This window comes from Oncorhynchus mykiss, chromosome 28 (assembly GCF_057628025.1).
Source record: "Oncorhynchus mykiss isolate SJ-2025 chromosome 28, ASM5762802v1, whole genome shotgun sequence".
Classification (NCBI taxonomy): domain Eukaryota; kingdom Metazoa; phylum Chordata; class Actinopteri; order Salmoniformes; family Salmonidae; genus Oncorhynchus; species Oncorhynchus mykiss.
In genome coordinates this window covers 27,564,575-27,587,728 of record NC_143049.1, presented here as the reverse complement: position 1 = coordinate 27,587,728, position 23,154 = coordinate 27,564,575, and the positions used below count along the sequence as shown (strand labels likewise).

The following is a 23,154-nucleotide window of genomic DNA, read 5'->3' as shown; positions in this document are numbered from 1 at the left end:
GACTGACTGGGAGGTAAATAAACTTGAACTTGGCCGCTGACGGGATGTTTGTAAGCACGCAAATCAAACAGCAAAACACCGCTCCTACGCAGTAAGGAGAGAGTTAGTGAGTGTGTGTGAGAGAGAGAGAAAGAGAGGGAGTGTGTGCGTGCGTGGGAGGGAAAATTATTTGAAAGTGGTGCTGTACATGGTTAGCACACTTGAATGACTATAAAAATGGTAGATTAGAACATTATTTTGTTAGTGATAAAACAAAAATATCGAAGAGAAATTGGTACAATAGAATCATTGAGCTTCAGGCCAACCAATTATGCCTAAATCCTACATGCTTGACAGCCATGGGAGAATTCCAATGGCTTGATTGATCAGCTGTGCACCCTAGATAAGTAGATGTTATCGTTTCACAATAATAAAACATTAACTCCGGTGGGAGTAGGTAGCCTAGTCAACATATTATCTTCTGAACGTTACATGACTTTTATGTTAATGAGTCATTGTCATAGAACGAGAGAGAGCAAGCGAGCGAAAGAGAGATTTAATTAACGACAGGGGACAGATGAAAGAAGAACAGCAGTTCGGTGATATTCGTTCACGTGACCCTTTGGATTATAGAAAAAGGAAAATTGAGCGCGTTCTGGGATTTGATAACGCGCGCTCTTCGCGCTATGAAGGATGATAACGTGGAAAATTAAAGGGCGCGAGGACTATAGAGGGGACACAACGCACTTCAGATGTGCAGAAAGTAATTCGGAGTGGTTTTATTACCGACTGAAGACAGTAAACATTCCGTTTTTTTTAATGGACCACATTAATGGACATCAGACGCAGCCGAGAGGGGCATGGCGTTAAGCAGTGAGTAGGCTATTCAAAGAGTGTCTGATGGAATATATTAAACTATAATGAGCTAGGCCTATCTAGTATCATATTTTCATACTTTATGTGCAGTGTGTTGAGTCATTTAGGGGTTGATTCAGTGTCTGACTGTCATAGCACCTTGAGGATGAATACATTCTTAAATGAGTTGAATATGTTATGTATGTGTCCAGGACTTCTTCTGCTGTGCATGGTAGCCTCTGAGGTGTGGAATGCTGAAACCAGGCCCATAGACTTTGTGTGTGACAGAGAGTCCAGGAGGGACATGAACACTGTGGCAGAGATGGCGGCTGCTCTGGTAAACCTATATGTTTTTAACAATCTGCCCAGTGCTGTAGTGGTGCCTGGATAAGTGGGTATACTCAAATTTTGCCCCAGATTTCCCAAACAGCCCGAAGGAAAGGTGCCTTGTGTGAAAAATTAAGACAAACAGTTACATACACTCTGAATTACCTACATTTTTTCATGTTTTTGCTCTCAGTCACACTTTTTTTAATAGATAGACAATTAAATTGGACCTTCTAAGTACACACTAATTCTTAAACCACATGAGGAGACCACTTTCGAGGTCTGGGAAAAACTTTTACATTTGTATTTTTGAGTGTAGTTACCCTTTATTACAACTGTGCAGGCAACGGGCACTGTTATTTAGTTAGCAGTGTTTCTGTAGCACACATGAGAAGGAGTTTGCAAAACAAATAGCCACTGGATTGATGCAAATAATCATGATATTATTCTGCCAGACAGGCATAGGCTACTTTGTAGCTAGTTAACATTTAATTGAGAAGGTTTTGGGGAAATCCTTTCCATCTACCAGAAGACGTTCAGGTCTATCATTAGCATCACTATATGTTTCCTGTTCCTTAATTGTTTGAGACCTGGATGTTTTACTTCATATTATGAGGAATGTCTTACCATTCAAAGTAGCCTAGCCAAAATGCCACCGTGGAAACGTGGAGGCAATTATTTAATAAAGACTTCATATGCGCTCTCCTGTTGGTTTTCAATGTTCCTTTCATTGTCAAGCAGCCAAAGGCATTATCCTAGTCATATTAGCAACCCATGATAGTTGTTGCATCTTGAGATCTCCCCTCTTTATACATTTCTAATGGATATTTCCATCTCTTTCCATGAAACCGTTTGCATGTGCAGTGCACATTTTAGAATGGGTTTTCTCAATTGCATTTTGGAACATTAACGCGTAGGTTTACCACCGTGTGCACATTGCTGCGCTTAAAGTGTGAATAAATAATTATCCGTTTATCAATATTCTAAGCTAAACATTTTGATCTGTTCCATCAGCCTTATAAATTGATATTGCGTATACCTCCACTACACTACTTTGATACGCATCATGGGGATTAAGAAGTAAACATATGCAATGCCCACAAAAAAAGGTGGTATATGGCATATACCTGCGTATACCCTCCTCTACACCACTGAATCTGGCCTGCCTGCCTGCCTGCATGCCTGTCTCTTTTTTAATGTCTGTGTGCTAATCTCCTTTCTTCAGGCTGATTGTGATGCCTTGAAGATGCTCCCGTCCCCCATTCAGCTCCCCTGCATCAAGGTTCACAAGGCTTCCTGGGAGAGGAAATCAGTACGCTATCAAACACTTCAACTTCTGCTTCTCAATGCAGATGATTTGTTTTCCTCGGTTCAGTAACATCCAATTGTGGTAATAATTTGATGTTTGTATCTCTCTCTCTCGTGTGTGTGTGTGTGTGTGTGTGTGTGTATGTTACCTGTGTGTGTGTGTGTGTGTTTTTCTCCCAGGCCCAGGAGAAGAAGGGGGACATAGCTGCAACTCTGAGGGCTTTGTCTAGGAGTGTGAGTGTGGTTAAGACTCTGAGCCAGCCTGGCTGTGCCGCAACTCTGCTGGAGAGACTGGAGCACACTGTCAACAACTACCTACACATAATCACACACCTGGACATCAGGGTAAGGGATAATAAGAAATACACACATACATACACACACTATAGGTTGCTGAGAAGTAGGGGTGCTGAGTGTGCTGCAGCACCCCCTGAAAAATCAGAATTTAAAAAATATATATCATAAAAAGTGCAAAAGTAGTGCACTGGGCCTTAGTATTAGCAGACCTATATAGATATCTGTAGAGTGGGCAAAAATATATTTCAGTAGCTCAGATTTTGCCAAAAAGGTAGTAATTAAGAACAGTATCTTCCAGGATTCAATAGTTGAAATTGCAAGAGTTGTTGTCCTATCCCTTTCTCTGTGATTTTCATTCTAATGTAATCTTAAAATAACAAAACCCTGTTCTCAAACATTTACATCAAAAGGTGCAAAGACACAAAACATCCACATCAAATTAAATATTTTTCTTGATCAAATAACATGGAAAACAACCACTTTTTGTGCAGTATTCATTTACCATCCCTACAAACCACTTCATGTTAATGTACATTACTGTATTGTACATAGGCTGGTCATCTATGTTTGTACCTGTAGACTTTCCATCACTATGAAGAAAAACACTACATTAATTGACTACATTGAGACATCAAGTGGTTTGTGATGATGTGGCTCAGTTGGTAGAGCATTGCACTTGCAATGCTAGGGTTGTGGGTTTGATTCCCATGGGGGATCAGTACAAAAAAGTATGAAAATGTATGCACTCACTACTATAAATTGTTCCAGATAAGAGTGTCTACTAAAAAGGAATGGATAGACCATTTCAGTTTTCACATAGAAATAAGTTGCAATTGCAAGGTATTTCAAGAAACTGGAAAAAATATATCAAGCAAGTATTTTTATATTCCACAAGTATTATCAGATGAACTGCTTTGTACAGATAATTATCAGACTCAAGTGTGAGTATACACTCAATTTAGTAAAAAAATAATCACAAAAATAGTACACTGTACCTTTACTAGTCCTGTTAGCGGCGTCTTCAGTGATGGCAAAATAAATCTGCACACCTCCCCCCAAATCACTTTGGCAAAAAAATTGCAGCAGTCCCACCACCAAACTACTTCCCACAGCTATGTCTTGCTTAGATTACTTATTGGCCACTTGTTGGTGTGCAGTGAGCGTAGGCATTTCAGTGTTGCTAAGTTTCAAGATAACTGAACTAAATGACTATCACCACGTAGCACTCACTTCTGTCATCATGAAGTGCTTTGAAGGGCTTGTCAAGGATCATATCACCGCCACCTTACCGGCCACCCTAGACCCACTTCAGTTTGCATACCGCCCCAACAGGTCCACTGATGACGTAATCGCCATCACACTGTACACTGCCCTATCCCATCTGGACAAGAGGAATACCTATGTAAGAATGCTGTCCATTGACTACAGTTCAGCATTCAACACCATAGTACCCTCCAAGCTCATCATCAAGCTGGAGGCCCTGGGTCTCAACCACGCCCTGTGCAATTGGGTCCTGGACTTTCTGACTGGCAGCCCCCAGGTGGTGAAGGTAGGAAACAACATCTCCATTTCTCTGACCCTCAACACTGGGGCCCCACAAGGGTGTGTGCTTAGCTCTCTCCTGTACTCCCTGTTCACCCACGACTGCGTGGCCATGCACGCCTCCAACTCAATCATAGGTTTGCAGATGATACAACATTAGTGGGCCTGATCACCAACAACGACGAGACGGCCTACAGGGAGGAGGTGAGGGCTCTCGGAGGGTGGTGTCAGGAAAACAACCTCTCACTCAACGTCAACAAAACAAAGGAGTTGATCGTGGACTTCAGGAAACAGCAGAGGGAGCAGCCCCCTATACACATCGAAGGGACAGCAGTGGAGAAGCTGGAGAGTTTTAAGTTCCTGAGCGTACACATCACAGACAAACTGAAATGGTCCACCCACACAGACAGTGTGGTGAAGAAGGTGCAGTGGCACTTCTTCAACCTCAGGAGGCTGAAGAAATTTGGCTTGTCACCCAAAACCCTGACAAACTTTTACAGATGCACAATTGAAAGCATCCTGTCGGGCTGTATCACAGCCTGGTACGGCAACTGCACCACCCTCAACTGCAAGGCTCTCCAGAGGGTGGTGCGGACTACACAACGCATCACCAGGAGCAGATTACCTGCCCTCCATGACTACAGCACCCGATGTCACAGGAAGGCAAAAAAGATCATCAAGGACAACAACCACCCAAGCCACTGCCTGTTCACACCGCTACCATCCAGAAGGTGAGGTCAGTACAGGTGCATCAAAGCTGGGACCGAAGAAGCTGTTTTTCAATCTCTATCTCAAGGCAATCAGACTGCTAAACAGCAATCACTAACTCAGAGGCTGCTGCCTACATTGAGACCCAATCACTGGCCACTTTAACAAATGGATCACTAGTCACTTTAAACAATGCCACTTTAAATAATGCCACTTTAATAATGTGTACATATCTTACATGACTAATATCACATGTATATACTGTATTTTATACCATCTATTGCACCTTGCCTATGCCGCTCGGCCATCGCTCATCAATATACTTATATGTACATATTCTCATTCACCCCTTTAGATTTGTGTGTATTAGGTAGTTGTTGGGGAATTGTTAGATATTACTGCACTGTCGGAACTACAAGCATTTTGCCACACTCGCATTAACATCTGCTACGCATGTGTATGTGACCAATAAAATTTTATTTTATTTGACGTCACTTTCATTTCCATATGAAAATGGAGTATCCTGTCTTCTTCCAGTAATCCCTCATTGACTCCCTCTCATTTCAAACATAGCTGTGACCCCAATGAACCCTAGTCTTCCTTCGCCAGGAAGATTAGCAGATCGCAGAGCATACCTTCCCCATGACAGAGACACAGCCATCCAGGCTACGCATGGAGAACTTATGCAAGGGACATGCCATTCACTAGCAACATTTGTAGTTAAAAGACTGGCTAGAGATGAACAGAACAGTGAAATTACAATAGTTTCTTTCCAATTGTCATTCAGTGTTTCTCAAGTGTGTCTCACTATCAGACAATGTCAACAACATGCTTTCATGTGTATGATCATTTCAATGCAGAAGACTACAGCTCTCAATCAACATGCATAGTTAAAGTGAATTGCTTTTGTAATGGAAACCATCAGCATATTTAGTAATGTGTGTCATATCTTTGTTATACTGACTCTCTCTCTCTCCCTCAATTCTCTCCTTTTCTCTTCCCCTGTTGCTCTCTTCGTCTCTTTCCATCCTACCCATCCCCCACCTTCTCGCTCTTCCCTTTGGTCCTAAAGGGGTCTGTGGAGAGCCCGTTGTTTTCAAGTACCGCTGAGAGTACCCACAGCCTGAGCACGGTTCTGTGGACTTTCAGCAGACTGATCACTGGAAAGATGGAATGGCTTATGGCTGACCTGACCCATGGGTGCCCCTGAAGAAGAAGGAGGGGAGGGAGCTACTTCAGAGTATTGAGACGCACCCAGATAAGTGAGGAGGCTAGGGGGCTGCTGTAGAGTATTGTGATGCACCCAGAGAGGAGAGGCGATGTGGAGAAGGGAGGTGCTCAGAGAGGAGAAATGACATAACCGCCTGAAAGCTGTCACTCACCAAGCAGACCTTTCTCTGGTTGGTTACACATTACAGACAGTAAAGACTTGTAATGAAACATGGAGATACGTCACCTTCTGCTGGTCATTATTTGGAATGACAGCTCACTGTTTCCGGCATTCAGCTTAGACTGACTGCATGCTGCTTCTGCAGTAAAACCAGGACAAAAGGAATATAAATGTACATGCTACATATGAGAGACAATTGACCCAATTGATGGCTTGCATTTCATGGCACCTACCAACAGAGCACTAGGAACACATGTCAAGCATTTGGATGCAATCAGATAATGGTCCACTCTTAGTATTTTTTATTTATTGTTCACTGTACATTAGTTTTATAACTGTGTTTTTTTTATTAATTCATTAATCAGGCTATATAAATATTTGTTTATATTTGTATGTCATTATTAAAATTAAATCCTCAAAGGAAATTTTAACTACACAAAAAAACCTGTCCTCATAAAATGTCAAATTATACACCATGTTTTAATTAAACTTTTCTGAAAGTAATACAAATATTGTCTGAAACCAATCAGCTGTGTCAACAGTTTTGGGGTCACGAGGTCAAGGAGGATGCATAACTGATTGGATTAACAAGCGAAACATTACAAATGGCGCACAGTCAAAAAAAGATTGAGTGATACAATGGAGAATCTCAATTGTATACTCCTCATGTCCTCTCTCCTCGCCGCCTCCTCAAAACCCATTGGATGAGAAAGCCAGAGGTCCCACCCCTTTCACATTCTCCTCCAATGGGTATACAATTGACATACTCCCATTGTAGCCGCCATCCATTTATGAAACTCCAATTGACCGAGTATACAGCTGGAGGTTGTAAACTACTCAGAAAGAGGATACAGCTGGAGGTTGTAAACTACTCAGAAATAAATGTCAAACTTATGTCTAGGCCTACACGTTACATGTATCTGTAATAATAGCTCAAACTTGAGTTTAGTTTCTTTGACTTAAAGGAGGTTGCTAGTTTTGCAAATGTCTTTTGTGTGATGAGTAATTTATGTAGGTCAAAAGCATATGTATTAGCCCAGAAAAATAATCAACCCTTTATTAGTAGTTGTGGGGCAACTTTTACTTTCTTTGCATCCATACTCTCATAACTATAATCAACCAGACATGATCAGTCGAGCTCTGGGGCCAGTCTGGACGCAGCATTGGCATCATGTTATCCTATGACAACGTGTGTGGCAGTGCCCTGTATGTTCTAGGCCTAGTCAAAGCCATCATCGACCCACCCCTCGCCGTGCGCTTCCTGTATGTTCTAGGCCTAGTCAAAGCCATCATCGACCCACCCCTCGCCGTGCGCTTCCTGCATGTTCTAGGCCTAGTCAAAGCCATCATCGACCCACCCCTCGCCGTGCGCTTCCTGTATGTTCTAGGCCTAGTCAAAGCCATCATCGACCCACCCCTCGCCGTGCGCTTCCTGTATGTTCTAGGCCTAGCCAAAGCCATCATCGACCCACCCCTCGCCGTGCGCTTCCTGTATGTTCTAGGCCTAGTCAAAGCCATCATCGACCCACCCCTCGCCGTGCGCTTCCTGTATTTGCCCCGCACTCCGGCGGACACGAGGCGTTACTCCTCCTTCCTGCATCTGAGTAGAGACCTGTGACCCACCCTGCTCATCCACGGGTTAATGCCAGTTGTCACCACTGACCTCTAACCCCTCACCTGGCTTTGACCTTATCACCAGCTGGGCCTGCTCAACAGAGGCCTGGGCCCGACCATACCCAGCCATGGGGTTACACCTGTTATCAACATTGATCTTTAACCCCTTACCTCTCACCTGTATCCCCTCACCATATCCAGTGGGATATGTTCCTATGAACATTCTTTGTGAATGACACCAGTCACTTTTATAATGTAAGCTGAGGGGCAAGAGGATGTATGTATGTTTGACTCCTGCTGTTCTGGTGTGGATGTTCTGATTACTGCACACTGGGCTTTACTAGAGGTGTGGGCCGGATCCATGAGGTCACAATTTATTACGTATTTATGTAACATTGGCACAATTCTCATTTTTTGTATGTACCACTAAATTAAAATACATTATAAATGGTATTGTCAATAACAGAATCCTTTTCTCCATCCAATGTGCAGAACATGCATGCTGGTGTGAACTATTTCCAGACCAGAAGGGGGCGATATATGCTTTGCAACGTCACCAGAGCTGCAGTGATTGAAGGGGAACAGCCGATGCAGTGCTTGAGCCAGTGACCTTACAGTTACAGGGCACTACATCATGTGCCATCTGTGTCCTGACCTCTCAATGAAGGCTGTCAAATCCTAGCATCCAGGGAGGCTAGCCGCTAGTCTTTTCCCCCTCAATCCCTACATTACTATGCACTCTATATAGGTAAGCCAGATGACTCAGTGATTCAAGGAAACCAGCTACACATAAATGCCACAATATAGTTTCTGTTCTCACCAAGGAAGACCCCCAAATAATTACTAATCTTTTGAGATTCTTTTTTTACCCTACTTGTGATTAGCAGGTTTTTCTCCACTATAATGATTAACATAAGGAGAGTCTCTAGTCTATATACCCATCATCCACAGTGTTTAATGCTACATTGGAGGTTACTGTAAAACATTTGCTATTCCACAGACTGACTCAACTAGCACTTCTGTGAAGTTAACCCTATGTGGGATCCAACCATATTAATTGAATGGTAAGTAATACAATACTCAATGTGATGTGTGTCTAACCCTTTCGCAAAATATTCGCTACCACATCTCATCTGACGTTTCCATTGGTTTACAACCTACAGTCATTTTACACAACATGATGGTGAGTATCAGAAATACCCAGTTGATGCACGTCACTGGTTAACACATGGTGGGTGACTGGGCAGTGGGCATTGATGCCTCCAGCAGGCAGTAATGGTGCCAAGCCTGGCTGCCTGTGCCAGCGAGACGCGACACCAAACTGCGTCACGTTTGCTATAGAAAACCTCTAAGTTCACATATGTGGGTGGTCGCACCCACCGATGCCAATGCAGACATAACCAAGCCAATGGAGATAGACAGTCAAATTGTTATTCCATTTCTATGGCTTCCGTTTGACGGGATGACTACCACAGTGCAGTTGGTTTCTTAGTCATGGTGATGACGTTTGTGATAATGATGTGATAATGTATTTATTTCTGTAATTAAACCCTTTTTGGAGGAAAAACTCATTCCGGTTAGCTGGCCCTGTCTCCCAAGTGGTTAGGCCTATGGCTGCGCCCCTGCCCGGTAATGTGAAATCCATAGATTAGGGCCTAATTCATGTATTTCAATTGACTGTAACAAAATCTTTGGAATTGTTACCTGTAGTGTTTATATTTTTGTTCAGTGAATGTACAATCTATTGTTCAGTTTAATTCTATTTCTGGGCTCTCGGATGACCTGGTTTTTGAGAGTGAAATCCATAATCAATGCCAAAGATTTTTAGAACTAATCCAAGATAGTCCAGAGCCTGTTTCCAATGGGAGCAAATTAATCATAGTGGGCAGAACAAGCAAGGAGCTGGGCAGAGCCAAGCACCAGTCATTGAGATGCTATTGACGCGTTCTAACATTTTTTTGCAAATTTGCGTTAGGGAACATCTACTCTGTGTGCGCTTGTGCAATAACTCAATACGCCCTTGCACTCCTAAACAACGTTATTTTAAAAAACTTTGGCAAAGAGTAAAGTCTACAAAACGCAGTACACTCTTTTTGTTACATATTCTAGTTTTGGAAACAGAATACTGTATGGAGATCAAATGTTTAATCGATGAGAAAATTTGCAGAATGTTAGCCAAAATCCATCTTGATCCATCTTCTCCCATTGCCAGCCACAGGGCTTCCTCTCACCACCATATTTGGTAGTGAGTGGAAACGCCAACCGGATGCTTCACATTTATACATCTGGTGAAATATCTGTCTCATTGTTCTATCTGTGCTATGGTCTTGCTCAAGCCTTATGTGGCCATGGAACTCCTTGGCAGAGAGATGAGAGAGATAGAGGGCACTTGAGGCTGCCCTGATGAGTGTACCCACCTAAACAGACAAGGGAAGATCCGCTGATGTTTGAGGGTGATCCCTCCATCCCTCTATCTCTCCATCGCGGAGGAGAAGAGAAGGATAGTGTGACTCACTTCCGACTGGTCATTACATCGTAGGAGGGTGTAGAAACATTAGTGTGGAAACATAGGGTGAATCTCAATTGCATACTCCTCGCGTCCGCTCTCCTCGCTTCCTTCTCAAAATCCATTGGATGAGAAACCCAGAGGTCCCTCCCCTTTGTCCTTCTCCTCCAATGGGTTTTGAGAAAGAGGCAAGGAGAGAGGACGTGAGGAGTAAGCAATTGAGATTCTCCCTGTTTCCACACTAATGTTTCTACACCCTCCTACGATGTAATGACCAGTCGGAAGTGACTCACACTATTCTTCTCTCCTCCGTCTTTCTCTCTCTTTCAGGTTGGGGACACTCAGACTAAGTGGTGCAGTGTGGAAGTCATTTCCATAATGGAAAAGTAGAGGAAGCAAAGGTCCACTGTACTATTGAGCCATGTTTGAAATTGAAGAACATGTTAGTTGTTTTCACCTTAATTATTTCAAGTCCCACGTACAGTACCACCTCTTAGCATTTCTACAAGGACGCAGGTTTTTTCCCTTACTTCATTACCATAAAGCAACAGAGGAACAATTCCTAGGAAACATTGAACATTCACAGGAAAATTTTACATTCACAGAATAGAACATTGATTTCGACAGTGTGTTTGTACTTTGTACTGTATATATAATACCATTATAGTAAGAATATATTTTCACATGATATTGAAATAGCGAACTTCCATAGGGAAACATAAAGTTATTCTATGCTGTTAATTAATTCACTCTTAATTATCAAACAATTGATCCTCTATACAACAAACCTTAACAAGTTAGAAGGAGAAAGGCAATATCAAATAAAATATGGGAAATTCATAGAATGGCAGTATATGTGTAGGCCTACTTTGTTTGAACGGTATATTATACCATTAATAGACACATTTTACATAAAGAGATACTGAAGTTCCATTGGGAATAATAAAGTTGTTCTATACTGTGCTGTTACTATGTTCACCATCAAACCAGTTATCACACCATCTATTCTTGGTTATCAAAGCCGTTATCAAATCATCTATTTATGGTTATCAAACCAGTTATCACACCATCTATTCTTGGTTATCAAACCATCTATTGTCCCTGTGCTCTGTCATGTAAGACAGAGCTCAGGGACACCACAACATTAGGGAGTCCAGCAGTGACAGGACAGAAAAGGGGGATACCTAGTCATTTGTTCAACTGAATGCATTCAAGTGAAATGTGTCTTCCTCATTTAACCAAGCTGATGGAGTGATAGTGAGTCCATTTATAGCCAGGAGGAAGGTGGAGGGATGGCTGGGTAGCACAGCAGGGTGATGGAGAAGGGACAGAGCATGATGGCTTGATCACAGGGGAAGAAGCCAAGTGGGCGGGTCAGTGGGTGGACAGGTATCTGGATCTGGGGCTGGTTGGGTGGTGTCTGGATCTGGGGCTGGTTGGGTAGTATCTGGATCTCGGGCTGGTTGGGTGGTGTCTGGATCTCGGGCTGGTTGGGTGGTGTCTGGATCTGGGCCTGGTTGGGTGGTGTCTGGATCTGGGGCTGGTTGGGTAGTATCTGGATCTCGGGCTGGTTGGGTGGTATCTGGATCTGGGGCTGGTTGGGTGGTATCTGGATCTGGGGCTGGTTGGGTGGTATCTGGATCTGGGGCTGGTTGGGTAGTGTCTGGATCTCGGGCTGGTTGGGTAGTTTCTGGGGGCAACAGAAGATGAACAGCAGAAGGACTAAGAATCTTAGAGATGGGGAAAGGGCCGATAAAATGGGGGGAAAGTTTGCGAGACTCCACCTTGAGGGGCAGATCCCGAGTGAACAGCCACATCCTCTGCCCGAGACGATAGCGGGGAGCCGGGGTCTGGTGGAGGTCCGCCTGTCGTCGATATCTGGAGGTGGTCTTGAGAAGAGCAGACTGGGCTCTCTTCCAGGTATGACAACAGCGGCAGATGAACATCTGGGCCGAGGGTATGCTGACCTCTTTCTCTTGCTCAGGGAAGAGCGGGGGCTGATAACCCATTGAACACTCAAAAGACGAGAGACCAGTGGCTGAGCAGAGGAGGGTGTTGCGGTCATATTCCACCCACACAAGTTGCTGGCTCCAGGTGGTGGGTTTGCGGAGACGAGGCAGCGAATAGTCGTCTCCAGGTCCTGATTGGTTCGCTCCAGCTGGCCTTTGGCCGGCTTTGGAAAAGCAGCTGTGGAAAACGAACGCGGAGACGTCAGGGACCATGGTTGTGTTGTCGAACAAAGGCCAGGGTCCGATGGGAGCTAGGGTGACAGGCAAGCCTGGAGGAATGAGCACATTCCAGGAGCGGGCAGCGTCTGGGACAAACGTCCTTCGGTAGATTACTTTAGGGGCAGCCTTTGGTATTTTAGTTTTCTTAGTGAGTGCAACCAAGTTATGATCACTGCAACCTAGTGCCACTGATACAGCTATAGAACAATGTTCAGCCATGTTAGTAAAAATGTGATCAATACAAGTTGATGATGTGATACCAGACCTAATAGTGAACGCTCTGGTTGGTAATGTCACAACTTGGGTCAGGTTACATACATTGGCAACAGAAATACGTTTATTTCTCATTGGATAGTTGGTTATAAAAAATGCATTTCCCTATATTCATCAGATACCTTATCCAACATTTTGCAAATTCCACCAAGATATTTCACATCAGCACTAGGGCCTATAGCAGCAACCAACTACTATAGGTTTGAAATGTGGTAAATGCACCTGTACCCATAGTGCCTCTAATCCATTCAACATTAAGTCATTATGTTGTTTTGCTGGAATATGACTCTGGATGTAAACTGCAACTCCACCCCCATATCTATTTCTGTCCCTTCTGAACAAATTGTATCCATGTATAGAAGAGATCTCAGCATCCTCAAAAGAAGAGTCAGAGTGAGTATCTGATATTGCCAATACATGAATATTGTTTGACTGCACTAGACAGCATACTTCATGAATTTTGTTCCTTAAACTGCATATATTCAAGTGAGCAAATAACAGACCTCTTTCTTTGGTAGATTTACGGTATTTTTATGTCCAAACATGAATTAGCAGTTGGAATCTGAGAGGGAGATACTCAGTCAGCCAGTGTGTGTGTGTGTGTGTGTGTGTGCGTGGGGCTGGAAATACTTGTGTCTGTCGCTCCTCCTAGGGTGAACAATCCGTTTGTCATACCTCAGATATGCTATATCACCTCGTTCTCTTGCAGCCTTCATAGCTGGTTTTAGTTCCTTTCTTCATTGACAGACTGCATCTGACAAATCCTCATCAACGAAGGACCCTTTAAGGCGTTAGGCTTTTTCAAGGACTGAAAGCTTATCCTTGAACCTGAGGAATTTCACCACAACTGGCCAGGGTCTGGTTCCATTGGCACCACCATTGGCGCCACTAGTGACCCCTGGTTTCCCAGACCGGTGAGCACATTCCAGCTCAACCTGTTGATCCAATTGTAGCTCCTCAGAAAACAGCTTTCGAACTTTGTCCTCTGATTCAGCCCATGTCCCACTTTGGCTCTCCTGGATATCATCTTTTACAATATTATTTCTCCTTGATTGTCCATCCAGGTAATCAGCCTTCCCAGACATGTTCTGGGGGCCCTCCCTGACTGTGGTGATTTCATTCCACATAGAGGAACAGTTTATGGAAAGTGTATCCTGTGTGGTCTTCAATACATCCACATCCTTCTGTGTGAACTGAAGGCTTGTTTTAATGTCTTGTACATCTTTATTCAGGTCATCCAGCCGTTTGTTGGTAGACTCCAGTTATTTTCCTGCTGAAGTATAATTTCCTTATAGAAAACTTTCTGCTTCTCCAAGAGTGCCCAGCAGAGATGTGATCCTCGTCTTTTTTCGGAGGCATGATAGTACTAATAATAGGATGAGCCCGCTATTCGCTCTGTGAAATGAGAGATGCCGACAGTAGAAAACTCTGGAAATCGGTAGCCCTAAAACCGAAACAGATAGAAGTGTGGCCCTAACCACAAGGGCTAACCGCTTAGCGTGCTTGGTATCCGGCAATAGTAGACCAGGTGGCCAAGCTAGATAGCTAGCAGCTAAGCTAGCTGCTTTGCCAATGTAGTACCACCTTGTCTGAGCAAGGATCCCGACACATATACAGTGCCTTGCGAAAGTATTCGGCCCCCTTGAACTTTGCGACCTTTTGCCACATTTCAGGCTTAAAACATAAAGATATAAAACTGTATTTTTTTGTGAAGAATCAACAACAAGTGGGACACAATCATGAAGTGGAACGACATTTATTGGATATTTCAAACTTTTTTAACAAATCAAAAACAGAAAAATTGGGCGTGCAAAATTATTCAGCCCCTTTACTTTCAGTGCAGCAAACTCTCTCCAGAAGTTCAGTGAGGATCTCTGAATGATCCAATGTTGACCTAAATGACTAATGATGATAAATACAATCCACCTGTGTGTAATCAAGTCTCCGTATAAATGCACCTGCACTGTGATAGTCTCAGAGGTCCGTTAAAAGCGCAGAGAGCATCATGAAGAACAAGGAACACACCAGGCAGGTCCGAGATACTGTTGTGAAGAAGTTTAAAGCCGGATTTGGATACAAAAAGATTTCCCAAGCTTTAAACATCCCAAGGAGCACTGTGCAAGCGATAATATTGAAATGGAAGGAGTATCAGACCACTGCAAATCTACCAAGACCTGGCCGTCCCTCTAAACTTTCAGCTTATACAAGGAGAAGACTGATCAGAGATGCAGCCAAGAGGCCCATGATCACTCTGGATGAACTGCAGAGATCTACAGCTGAGGTGGGAGACTCTGTCCATAGGACAACAATCAGTCGTATATTGCATAAATCTGGCCTTTATGGAAGAGTGGCAAGAAGAAAGCCATTTCTTAAAGATATCCATAAAAAGTGTCGTTTAAAGTTTGCCACAAGCCACCTGGGAGACACACCAAACATGTGGAAGAAGGTGCTCTGGTCAGATGGAACCAAAATTGAACTTTTTTGGCAACAATGCAAAACGTTATGTTTGGCGTAAAAGCAACACAGCTGAACACACTATCCCCACTGTCAAACATGGTGGTGGCAGCATTATGGTTTGGGCCTGCTTTTCTTCAGCAGGGACAGGGAAGATGGTTAAAATTGATGGGAAGATGGATGGAGCCAAATACAGGACCATTCTGGAAGAAAACCTGATGGAGTCTGCAAAAGACCTGAGACTGGGACGGAGATTTGTCTTCCAACAAGACAATGATCCAAAACATAAAGCAAAATCTACAATGGAATGGTTCAAAAATAAACATATCCAGGTGTTAGAATGGCCAAGTCAAAGTCCAGACCTGAATCCAATTGAGAATCTGTGGAAAGAACTGAAAACTGCTGTTCACAAATGCTCTCCATCCAACCTCACTGAGCTCGAGCTGTTTTGCAAGGAGGAATGGGAAAAAATTTCAGTCTCTCGATGTGCAAAACTGATAGAGACATACCCCAAGCGACTTACAGCTGTAATCGCAGCAAAAAGTGGCGCTACAAAGTATTAACTTAAGGGGGCTGAATAATTTTGCACGCCCAATTTATCCAATTTATTTACTCCATCAGGTTTTCTTCCAGAATGGTCCTGTATTTGGCTCCATCCATCTTCCCATCAATTTTAACCATCTTCCCTGTCCCTGCTGAAGAAAAGCAGGCCCAAACCATAATGCTGCCACCACCATGTTTGACAGTGGGGATAGTGTGTTCAGCTGTGTTGCTTTTACGCCAAACATAACGTTTTGCATTGTTGCCAAAAAAGTTCAATTTTGGTTCCATCTGACCAGAGCACCTTCTTCCACATGTTTGGTGTGTCTCCCAGGTGGCTTGTGGCAAACTTTAAACGACACTTTTTATGGATATCTTTAAGAAATGGCTTTCTTCTTGCCACTCTTCCATAAAGGCCAGATTTATGCAATATACGACTGATTGTTGTCCTATGGACAGAGTCTCCCACCTCAGCTGTAGATCTCTGCAGTTCATCCAGAGTGATCATGGGCCTCTTGGCTGCATCTCTGATCAGTCTTCTCCTTGTATAAGCTGAAAGTTTAGAGGGACGGCCAGGTCTTGGTAGATTTGCAGTGGTCTGATACTCCTTCCATTTCAGTATTATCGCTTGCACAGTGCTCCTTGGGATGTTTAAAGCTTGGGAAATCTTTTTGTATCCAAATCCGGCTTTAAACTTCTTCACAACAGTATCTCGGACCTGCCTGGTGTGTTCCTTGTTCTTCATGATGCTCTCTGCGCTTTTAACGGACCTCTGAGACTATCACAGTGCAGGTGCATTTATACGGAGACTTGATTACACACAGGTGGATTGTATTTATCATCATTAGTCATTTAGGTCAACATTGGATCATTCAGAGATCCTCACTGAACTTCTGGAGAGAGTTTGCTGCACTGAAAGTAAAGGGGCTGAATAATTTTGCACGCCCAATTTTTCTGTTTTTGATTTGTTAAAAAAGTTTGAAATATCCAATAAATGTCGTTCCACTTCATGATTGTGTCCCACTTGTTGTTGATTCTTCACAAAAAAATACAGTTTTATATCTTTATGTTTTAAGCCTGAAATGTGGCAAAAGGTCGCAAAGTTCAAGGGGGCCGAATACTTTCGCAAGGCACTGTAGCAGCGGTCCCAGCGTTAACACTAACTGCATCCCAGGATCCAGATATGAAAAGCAAAACTATTGTAGACTTGTATTCGCTAACTAGGTAGCTTGATGTTAAAGTAAAACAAACTGAGTCTCTAGTTTTGCACTGCGCGTGTTGATGACGTATCAATGTCTTATCAATGTCTTTGTGATGTCATTGAGGCCCTGGTAGTCGATGCACGGGCGCAGGGTTTTGCCCCTCTTCTCCACAAAGAAGAACCCTGAGCCAGCAGGGGAGGCAGAAGGACGGACACCCTGCAGCCAGGGAGTCCTCCATGTATGTTTCCATAGCCTTGGTCTCCGGACCGACAATGAATACAGCCATCCCCGTGGTGGTGTAGTGCCCGGGAGAAGGTCGAACATGCAGTCATAGGGTCGATGCAGAGGAAGCGAAGTGGCCCGGGCCTTGTTGAAAACCTCCCGGAGGTACTGGTACTCCGCGGGAACGGCGAAGAGGTCCGAGGCTTCTTCTGAGCCCACAGGAAGAAATCCCGGGGCAGGTTGCGCCGACTTCAGGCAATGAGCGTGGCTAAACGGGCTCCAGCCCATGGTAGTACCAGCAGTCCAGTCGATGAGGGGATTGTGACGCTGGAGCCATGAAAACCCCAATACCACGGGTACCTGAGGAGACTGAGGAGTAATGAGCATGAACAGCATAGTCTCACTGTGGTTCCCTGACACTTGCAGGTTGATAGGAGTGGTATTGTGGGTGACTCTGCCTATAGAGCGCCCATCCAGCCCTCTAACGTTCATGGGAATGGAGAGGAGCTGAGTGGGGATGCCCAGATCTGTGTCCATGAAACTCTCATCGGCCCCAAAGTCAATGAGTACCAGGAGAGATTTTGACTGGTAGACCCACAGCAGGATGGCATGGAGAGGGATACGAGTACAGGGAGAAGGAAAATTATCTGTATGGCCCACCAGAGTAGTCGTACCTACCGATGAGCCTGTTTTTTTAATGGACAGGGACACGTAATGACCGGGAGTCCTGCAATACAGATAACTCTTGGTGTTAAGTCTGTTTATAGAGATCCTGATTCGAGTTTAGGCTCTGTCGCAGGAAGGCCGCGACCAGGAGACCCATGGGGTGGCGCACTATTAGCCCAGCATTGTCTGGGTTAGGGGAGGGTTTGGCCGGCAGAGATATTCTTGTCCCATCGCGCTCTATCAACTCCTGTGGTGGTCCGGGTGCATGCACGCTGACACGGATGCCAGGTGTACGGTGTTTCCTCTGGCACATTGGTGTGACTGGTTCCTGGGTTAAGCGGGCATTGTATCAAGAAGCAGTGCGGCTTGGTTGGGTCTTGTTTCGGAGAACGCATGGCTCTCGACCTTTGCCTCTCCCGAGTCTGTACGGGAGTTGCAGCGATGAGACAAGACTGTTGGATGCCACAAAATTGGGGAGATCAACTGATTAATCACCTAACTAATTAACTAGGAAGTCGGGGCACCAAGGAAAAATATTCAGATTACAAAGTTATAATTTCCTAAAATAACTTTTCAGATATGTTATCTGATCAATTAGTCTTCAAATTAATGAATTATTTACTTTACCTCACGTTAGTCTCATTCCAAACGTCATAAATTGTTGGTTATCTGCACGAACCCAGTCTTCACTATGAGTCATCCATACATCAATTGTCTTAAATCATTTATTTATTACAAACTAGTAATTCACAGAAATGCATAAACAAACAAACAAACAAACAAGGTAAATGTAATGATAGGAGAATGTGCCCTAGTGGGCTAAACCGGCATGGGGGCTTGTTAGACAAAAGGGGAAGTGGGGGTCGACTAAAAAGTCACTACAGTTAATGATTATAAAAATTGAAATGCTAATCCTTTACACATGAATGCTCACTCATTCGGGAACAATTGCAATCAATATATATATTTACGCTCAGTGTGTCATCTTGATCGTTGGTGAAAAGTTTGTCTTTCGTAGAATTGTCCATCTCTCTCCCTTTCTCTCTCTGTCTTGGTTAGAGGGGATAGTTCAAAGTGACGTTCGTTTTAGAATGGATGTTTCGGCGGTTGTCGTCCTTCGCGTTCAATGATACCGAATTCCTAGCTGCAGACTAGTAATTAATATCAAAGACTTGTTCCTATTCTGTCGGTATCGATAGTCTAAGAGTTTAACCATGTGGTATGGTTAAAAGATTCAGTAATGGTCTACAACCTTTGTCCTCCTAATGGAGAAAAACATGGTCTGCAACCTTTAGCCATCTCGTAATTGAGGTAAGCTTGGTCTGCTGATCAAAAACCCGAGTTTTTTTTATTGGGAATGGCAGAAAAGGCTGTCCCAGGAGGCCTGACCCTAACTGGGCTCAGGGGCGGTCCTCTGATTTAGTTCAAATCAAAAGGGAATTGTATTTTTCTTCATTAAACAGTCCAAAATCATATTACACAATTATACAAACAGTATCATACTCACTCATTCATCTTATACAACAATTAGATGTAAACCTCAAATGTGAGGCTATTATATAAACAGCGTTATGGTAATGTGGCCACACCATCTCCCATGAGCTTTCCCAAGTTGTGACAAATGGACCAGTTCGTAGCTGGATTCTTCACCGATCTTTTATACTTTCTCCGGGAACATGAAATTTGTTCGTACCTCAAGTTCTGTGAGGTGGAAGGATTTCCTTTGTCCTCTATGAAAGTTTACTCTCTCTCTACTATGTGTCCATGAGGAGATCCTCTCAGGAATTTACGACCTCTGACCACAGCAGCCTAGTTGAAGGAGGCAAGGGGGAGGCAGGGAGAGGGGGATGGGGTTGCTATACCCAAAGAGGCCAATGTCATTACACATAGTTCAGACATAAAATAAATAGTTAGGTTCAGTTATGACAGTTCAGGGAGACTGTCTATTTCCATCTTAAAACAAACCGACCAGAACCGTCCACCATTACCCAAACATTAGCTTTCTTCTTATCATATAAAGGCATGAGAGGAGGAGGTGGTAGAGGGATGGAACTTTAGAAGTCTCCCAGCAGGCAGAAAACATTCTGCATTGCTGTAGGATTGGCTCATGTCTGTCTGTGGCTGAAAAAACATACTGCGTGTGACACAACAATGGAAGTAGTCTATGAAGCTTGAACGGTGACGTCTGAGGTTGGACATTTGAGTCAGACTTTGCTTATGTTTCCATGCTCTTAACTGCATCAACTGTTCCTTCATTCCTCCACACTGAAGTAGTTTAATATAAAGAGTATAATAATTGTAGGAAATGCCAGTCTGCCTAGATTGAGGCACACGTGTGTTTGGCAGGTTAGACAGCCACTTCCTGTCTGGGTCCACTCCTAACTGTAGTCCATAGTGCTGCATCAGATGACCTGGGCTCCACAATCACCCGACCTCAACCCAATTGAGATGGTTTGGGATGAGTTGGACCACAGAGTGAAGGAAAAGCAGCCAACAAGTGTTCAGGATATGTGGGAACTCCTTCAAGACTGTTGGAAAAGCATTTCAGAGGAAATGGATTGAGAGAATGTCAAGAGTGTGCAAAGCTGTCATCAAGGCAAAGGGAGGCTACTTTGAAGAATCTAAAATATGAAATGTATTTTGAATTGTTTAACACTTTTTTGGTTACTACATGATTCCATACGTGTTATTTCATAGTTTTGGACACACTTACTCGTTCAAGAAAAACACTTGAATGTGCAGGTGTGTCCAAACCTTTGACTGGTACTATATATATACCCAGGCGGTGTCATGGGATGGCCCAAAAAATTGTCAAAGACTCCAGTCACCTAATTCATAGACTGTTCTCTCTGGTACCGCACGGCAAGCGCTACCAGAGCTCCAAGTGTAGGTCTAAAAGGCTCTTTAACAGCTTCTACCCCCAAGCCGTAAGTCTGCTGAACAATTAAAGGCTCCTTAACAGTCCATCCACAATAACATACTGACCCCCTCTTGACTCCCAATGCTTTCAGCACTCTATTGCCCTTTAACCTGTTGAAGCCTTACTATCATCTCTGGTGATGGTTTTGGGCCGTGTGCAACACACACACACACACACACACACACTTCTGAGTGTCTTCTGCAGCAAAGTGATGGGTCATTAGAAAGCCTCCAAGGCAGAACCAGGGGCCGATGTGCGTCATTCTCACACTGCCACAGACAAACATAGACACAGGGAGACAATAATAAACACTTCATCCTCATATTGCCCTACATACAGAGATAGAGACACCGTCAGCCGAGCACCAAAACGTGTGTTTGGGGAGACTGGTGCACTTTGGGTTGGTGAGTCACTAGGACTTCTATGTCATTGAATGTGCCGATTCAAAGCAGCTTCCGCTAAGCCATGAGGATGGGGGCTCTTTCCCCAAAGTCCCATGTTACAAACAATTCCAGAATGTTCTATTTGAAAAAAGGTTAGCTAGTAGTTTTAATCATCCATTAGTGACTTTGGTCAACCGGTTTTGAATTAGATCAAACTTAATAGTAAACCTTTCAAGGAAAAGAAGAGCGAGACCCATTTTGGAAGCCAATAATGGGTTTATTTTAGAAGGGTCAGGCACTTATTTTCTTACTGATTAAAAATGTTCTATTCTAAATAGTATTTTCATGTTGGTACTAAAGGCCAAAGAAAGGACATCAGGCCCTGTGGCTCTATACTAGAACATTAGGAGAGTCAGGTGTATTAGTACGTGTGCGTGCAGATGCATGCTCTTGGCATCAGACAGGACTACTTTCTCACATTGTCTGCACGGATGAGACGGATGCATAGCAACGGCCTGCGATAGCAGTTAAGAATGGCTATTCTTGACTACCATCTGCTGCTATTCTGTTGATTTGGTGAAAGTGTGTGTGTATATGTGTGTGTGTGTTTTTTTTAACCATTATTTAACTAGGCAAGTCAGTTAAGAACAATTTCTTACTTTACAATGACGGCCTACCCCGGCCAAACCCTCCCCTAACCCGGATGACGCTGTATCAATTGTGCGCCGCCCTATGGGACTCCTGATCACTGCCGGTTGTGATACAGCCCGGGATCGAACCAGGGTCTGTAGTGACGCCTCTAGCACTGAGATGCAGTGCCTTAGACCACACGGGAGCCCTAAGGATGAGATTTAAGGATGAGATTTAAACACAATCAGTGCCAAGTCTACTGTGTTTTCCCCTAAGCTTGTGCTGACAAATGCACACAGGAAAATATAAATTTATGATGTATAATGGTGAATACTGTACTTCTTATTCAGGACCTTAGCTACATCGGCTTTTCAGTTCGCTGCAGCTAGCGACTGGAACGAGCTGCAACAAAACCTCAAACTAGTTTTATCTCAAACTTTTCATTCAAAGACTCAATCATGGACACTCTTACTCGCAGTTGTGGCTGCTTTGCGTGATGCATTGTTGTCTCTTCCTTCTTGCCCTTTGTGCTGTTGTCTGTGCCCAATAATGTTTGTACCATGTTTTGTGCTGCTACCATGCTGTGTTGTCATGTGTTGCTGCCTTGCTATGTTGTTGTCTTTAGGTCTCTTTATGTAGTGTTGTGTTGTCCCTCTTGTCGTGGTGTGTGGTTGTAAATAATACTTTGTTCTTAACTGGCTTAAGTACTTGCTCGTTAAATAAAGGTAAAAAAATCAATCAAATACATATGAGGACATCGAGGTCCGGACCTCTGTGCGTTTTTCGAATAAAAAATACATCAAAATAATAATAATACTTTTTTTTCTGAACACAGTCGAGGTCTCAACTTGCTGTTGGGAGTTAGAATAATAAAACACACAAGGTGCAATTTCGAAACTTGGTTATGCATCAGCAGTTTTCCTTTGCTATTACCATGCATGGATTTGGTTAAACAATTCACCAACATTGACAATACACACACTTGTATAACCGTTAGATAACAGCCAGTCGCTTGAGCTTCTATGAACCAACCACCGACAGCGCTCCATTCACCTACAGTTCCTCGTAGTGCTTCGACCTCACTCCCTGCACGCTGGTTGTGGCCATGGG

General features: G+C 43.6%; 1 protein-coding gene across 2 annotated transcripts; it reads left to right on the top strand.

Annotated features, from left to right (window-relative positions):
- The first annotated feature begins 473 nt into the window (after positions 1-473).
- Positions 474-8,483, top strand: thpo (thrombopoietin). Of its 2 annotated transcripts, XM_021589636.3 has the most exons (5): positions 474-852; positions 1,047-1,171; positions 2,387-2,473; positions 2,650-2,814; positions 6,089-8,483. In XM_021589636.3, the coding sequence occupies exons 1-5, from the start codon at positions 840-842 to the stop codon at positions 6,224-6,226; spliced, it is 528 nt and encodes a 175-aa protein (XP_021445311.1). In that variant the 5' UTR covers positions 474-839; the 3' UTR covers positions 6,227-8,483. The 2 variants fall into 2 exon arrangements, with proteins under 2 accessions (XP_021445311.1, XP_021445313.1); XM_021589638.3 differs by lacking the exon at positions 2,387-2,473.
- The last annotated feature ends 14,671 nt before the right edge of the window (positions 8,484-23,154 follow it).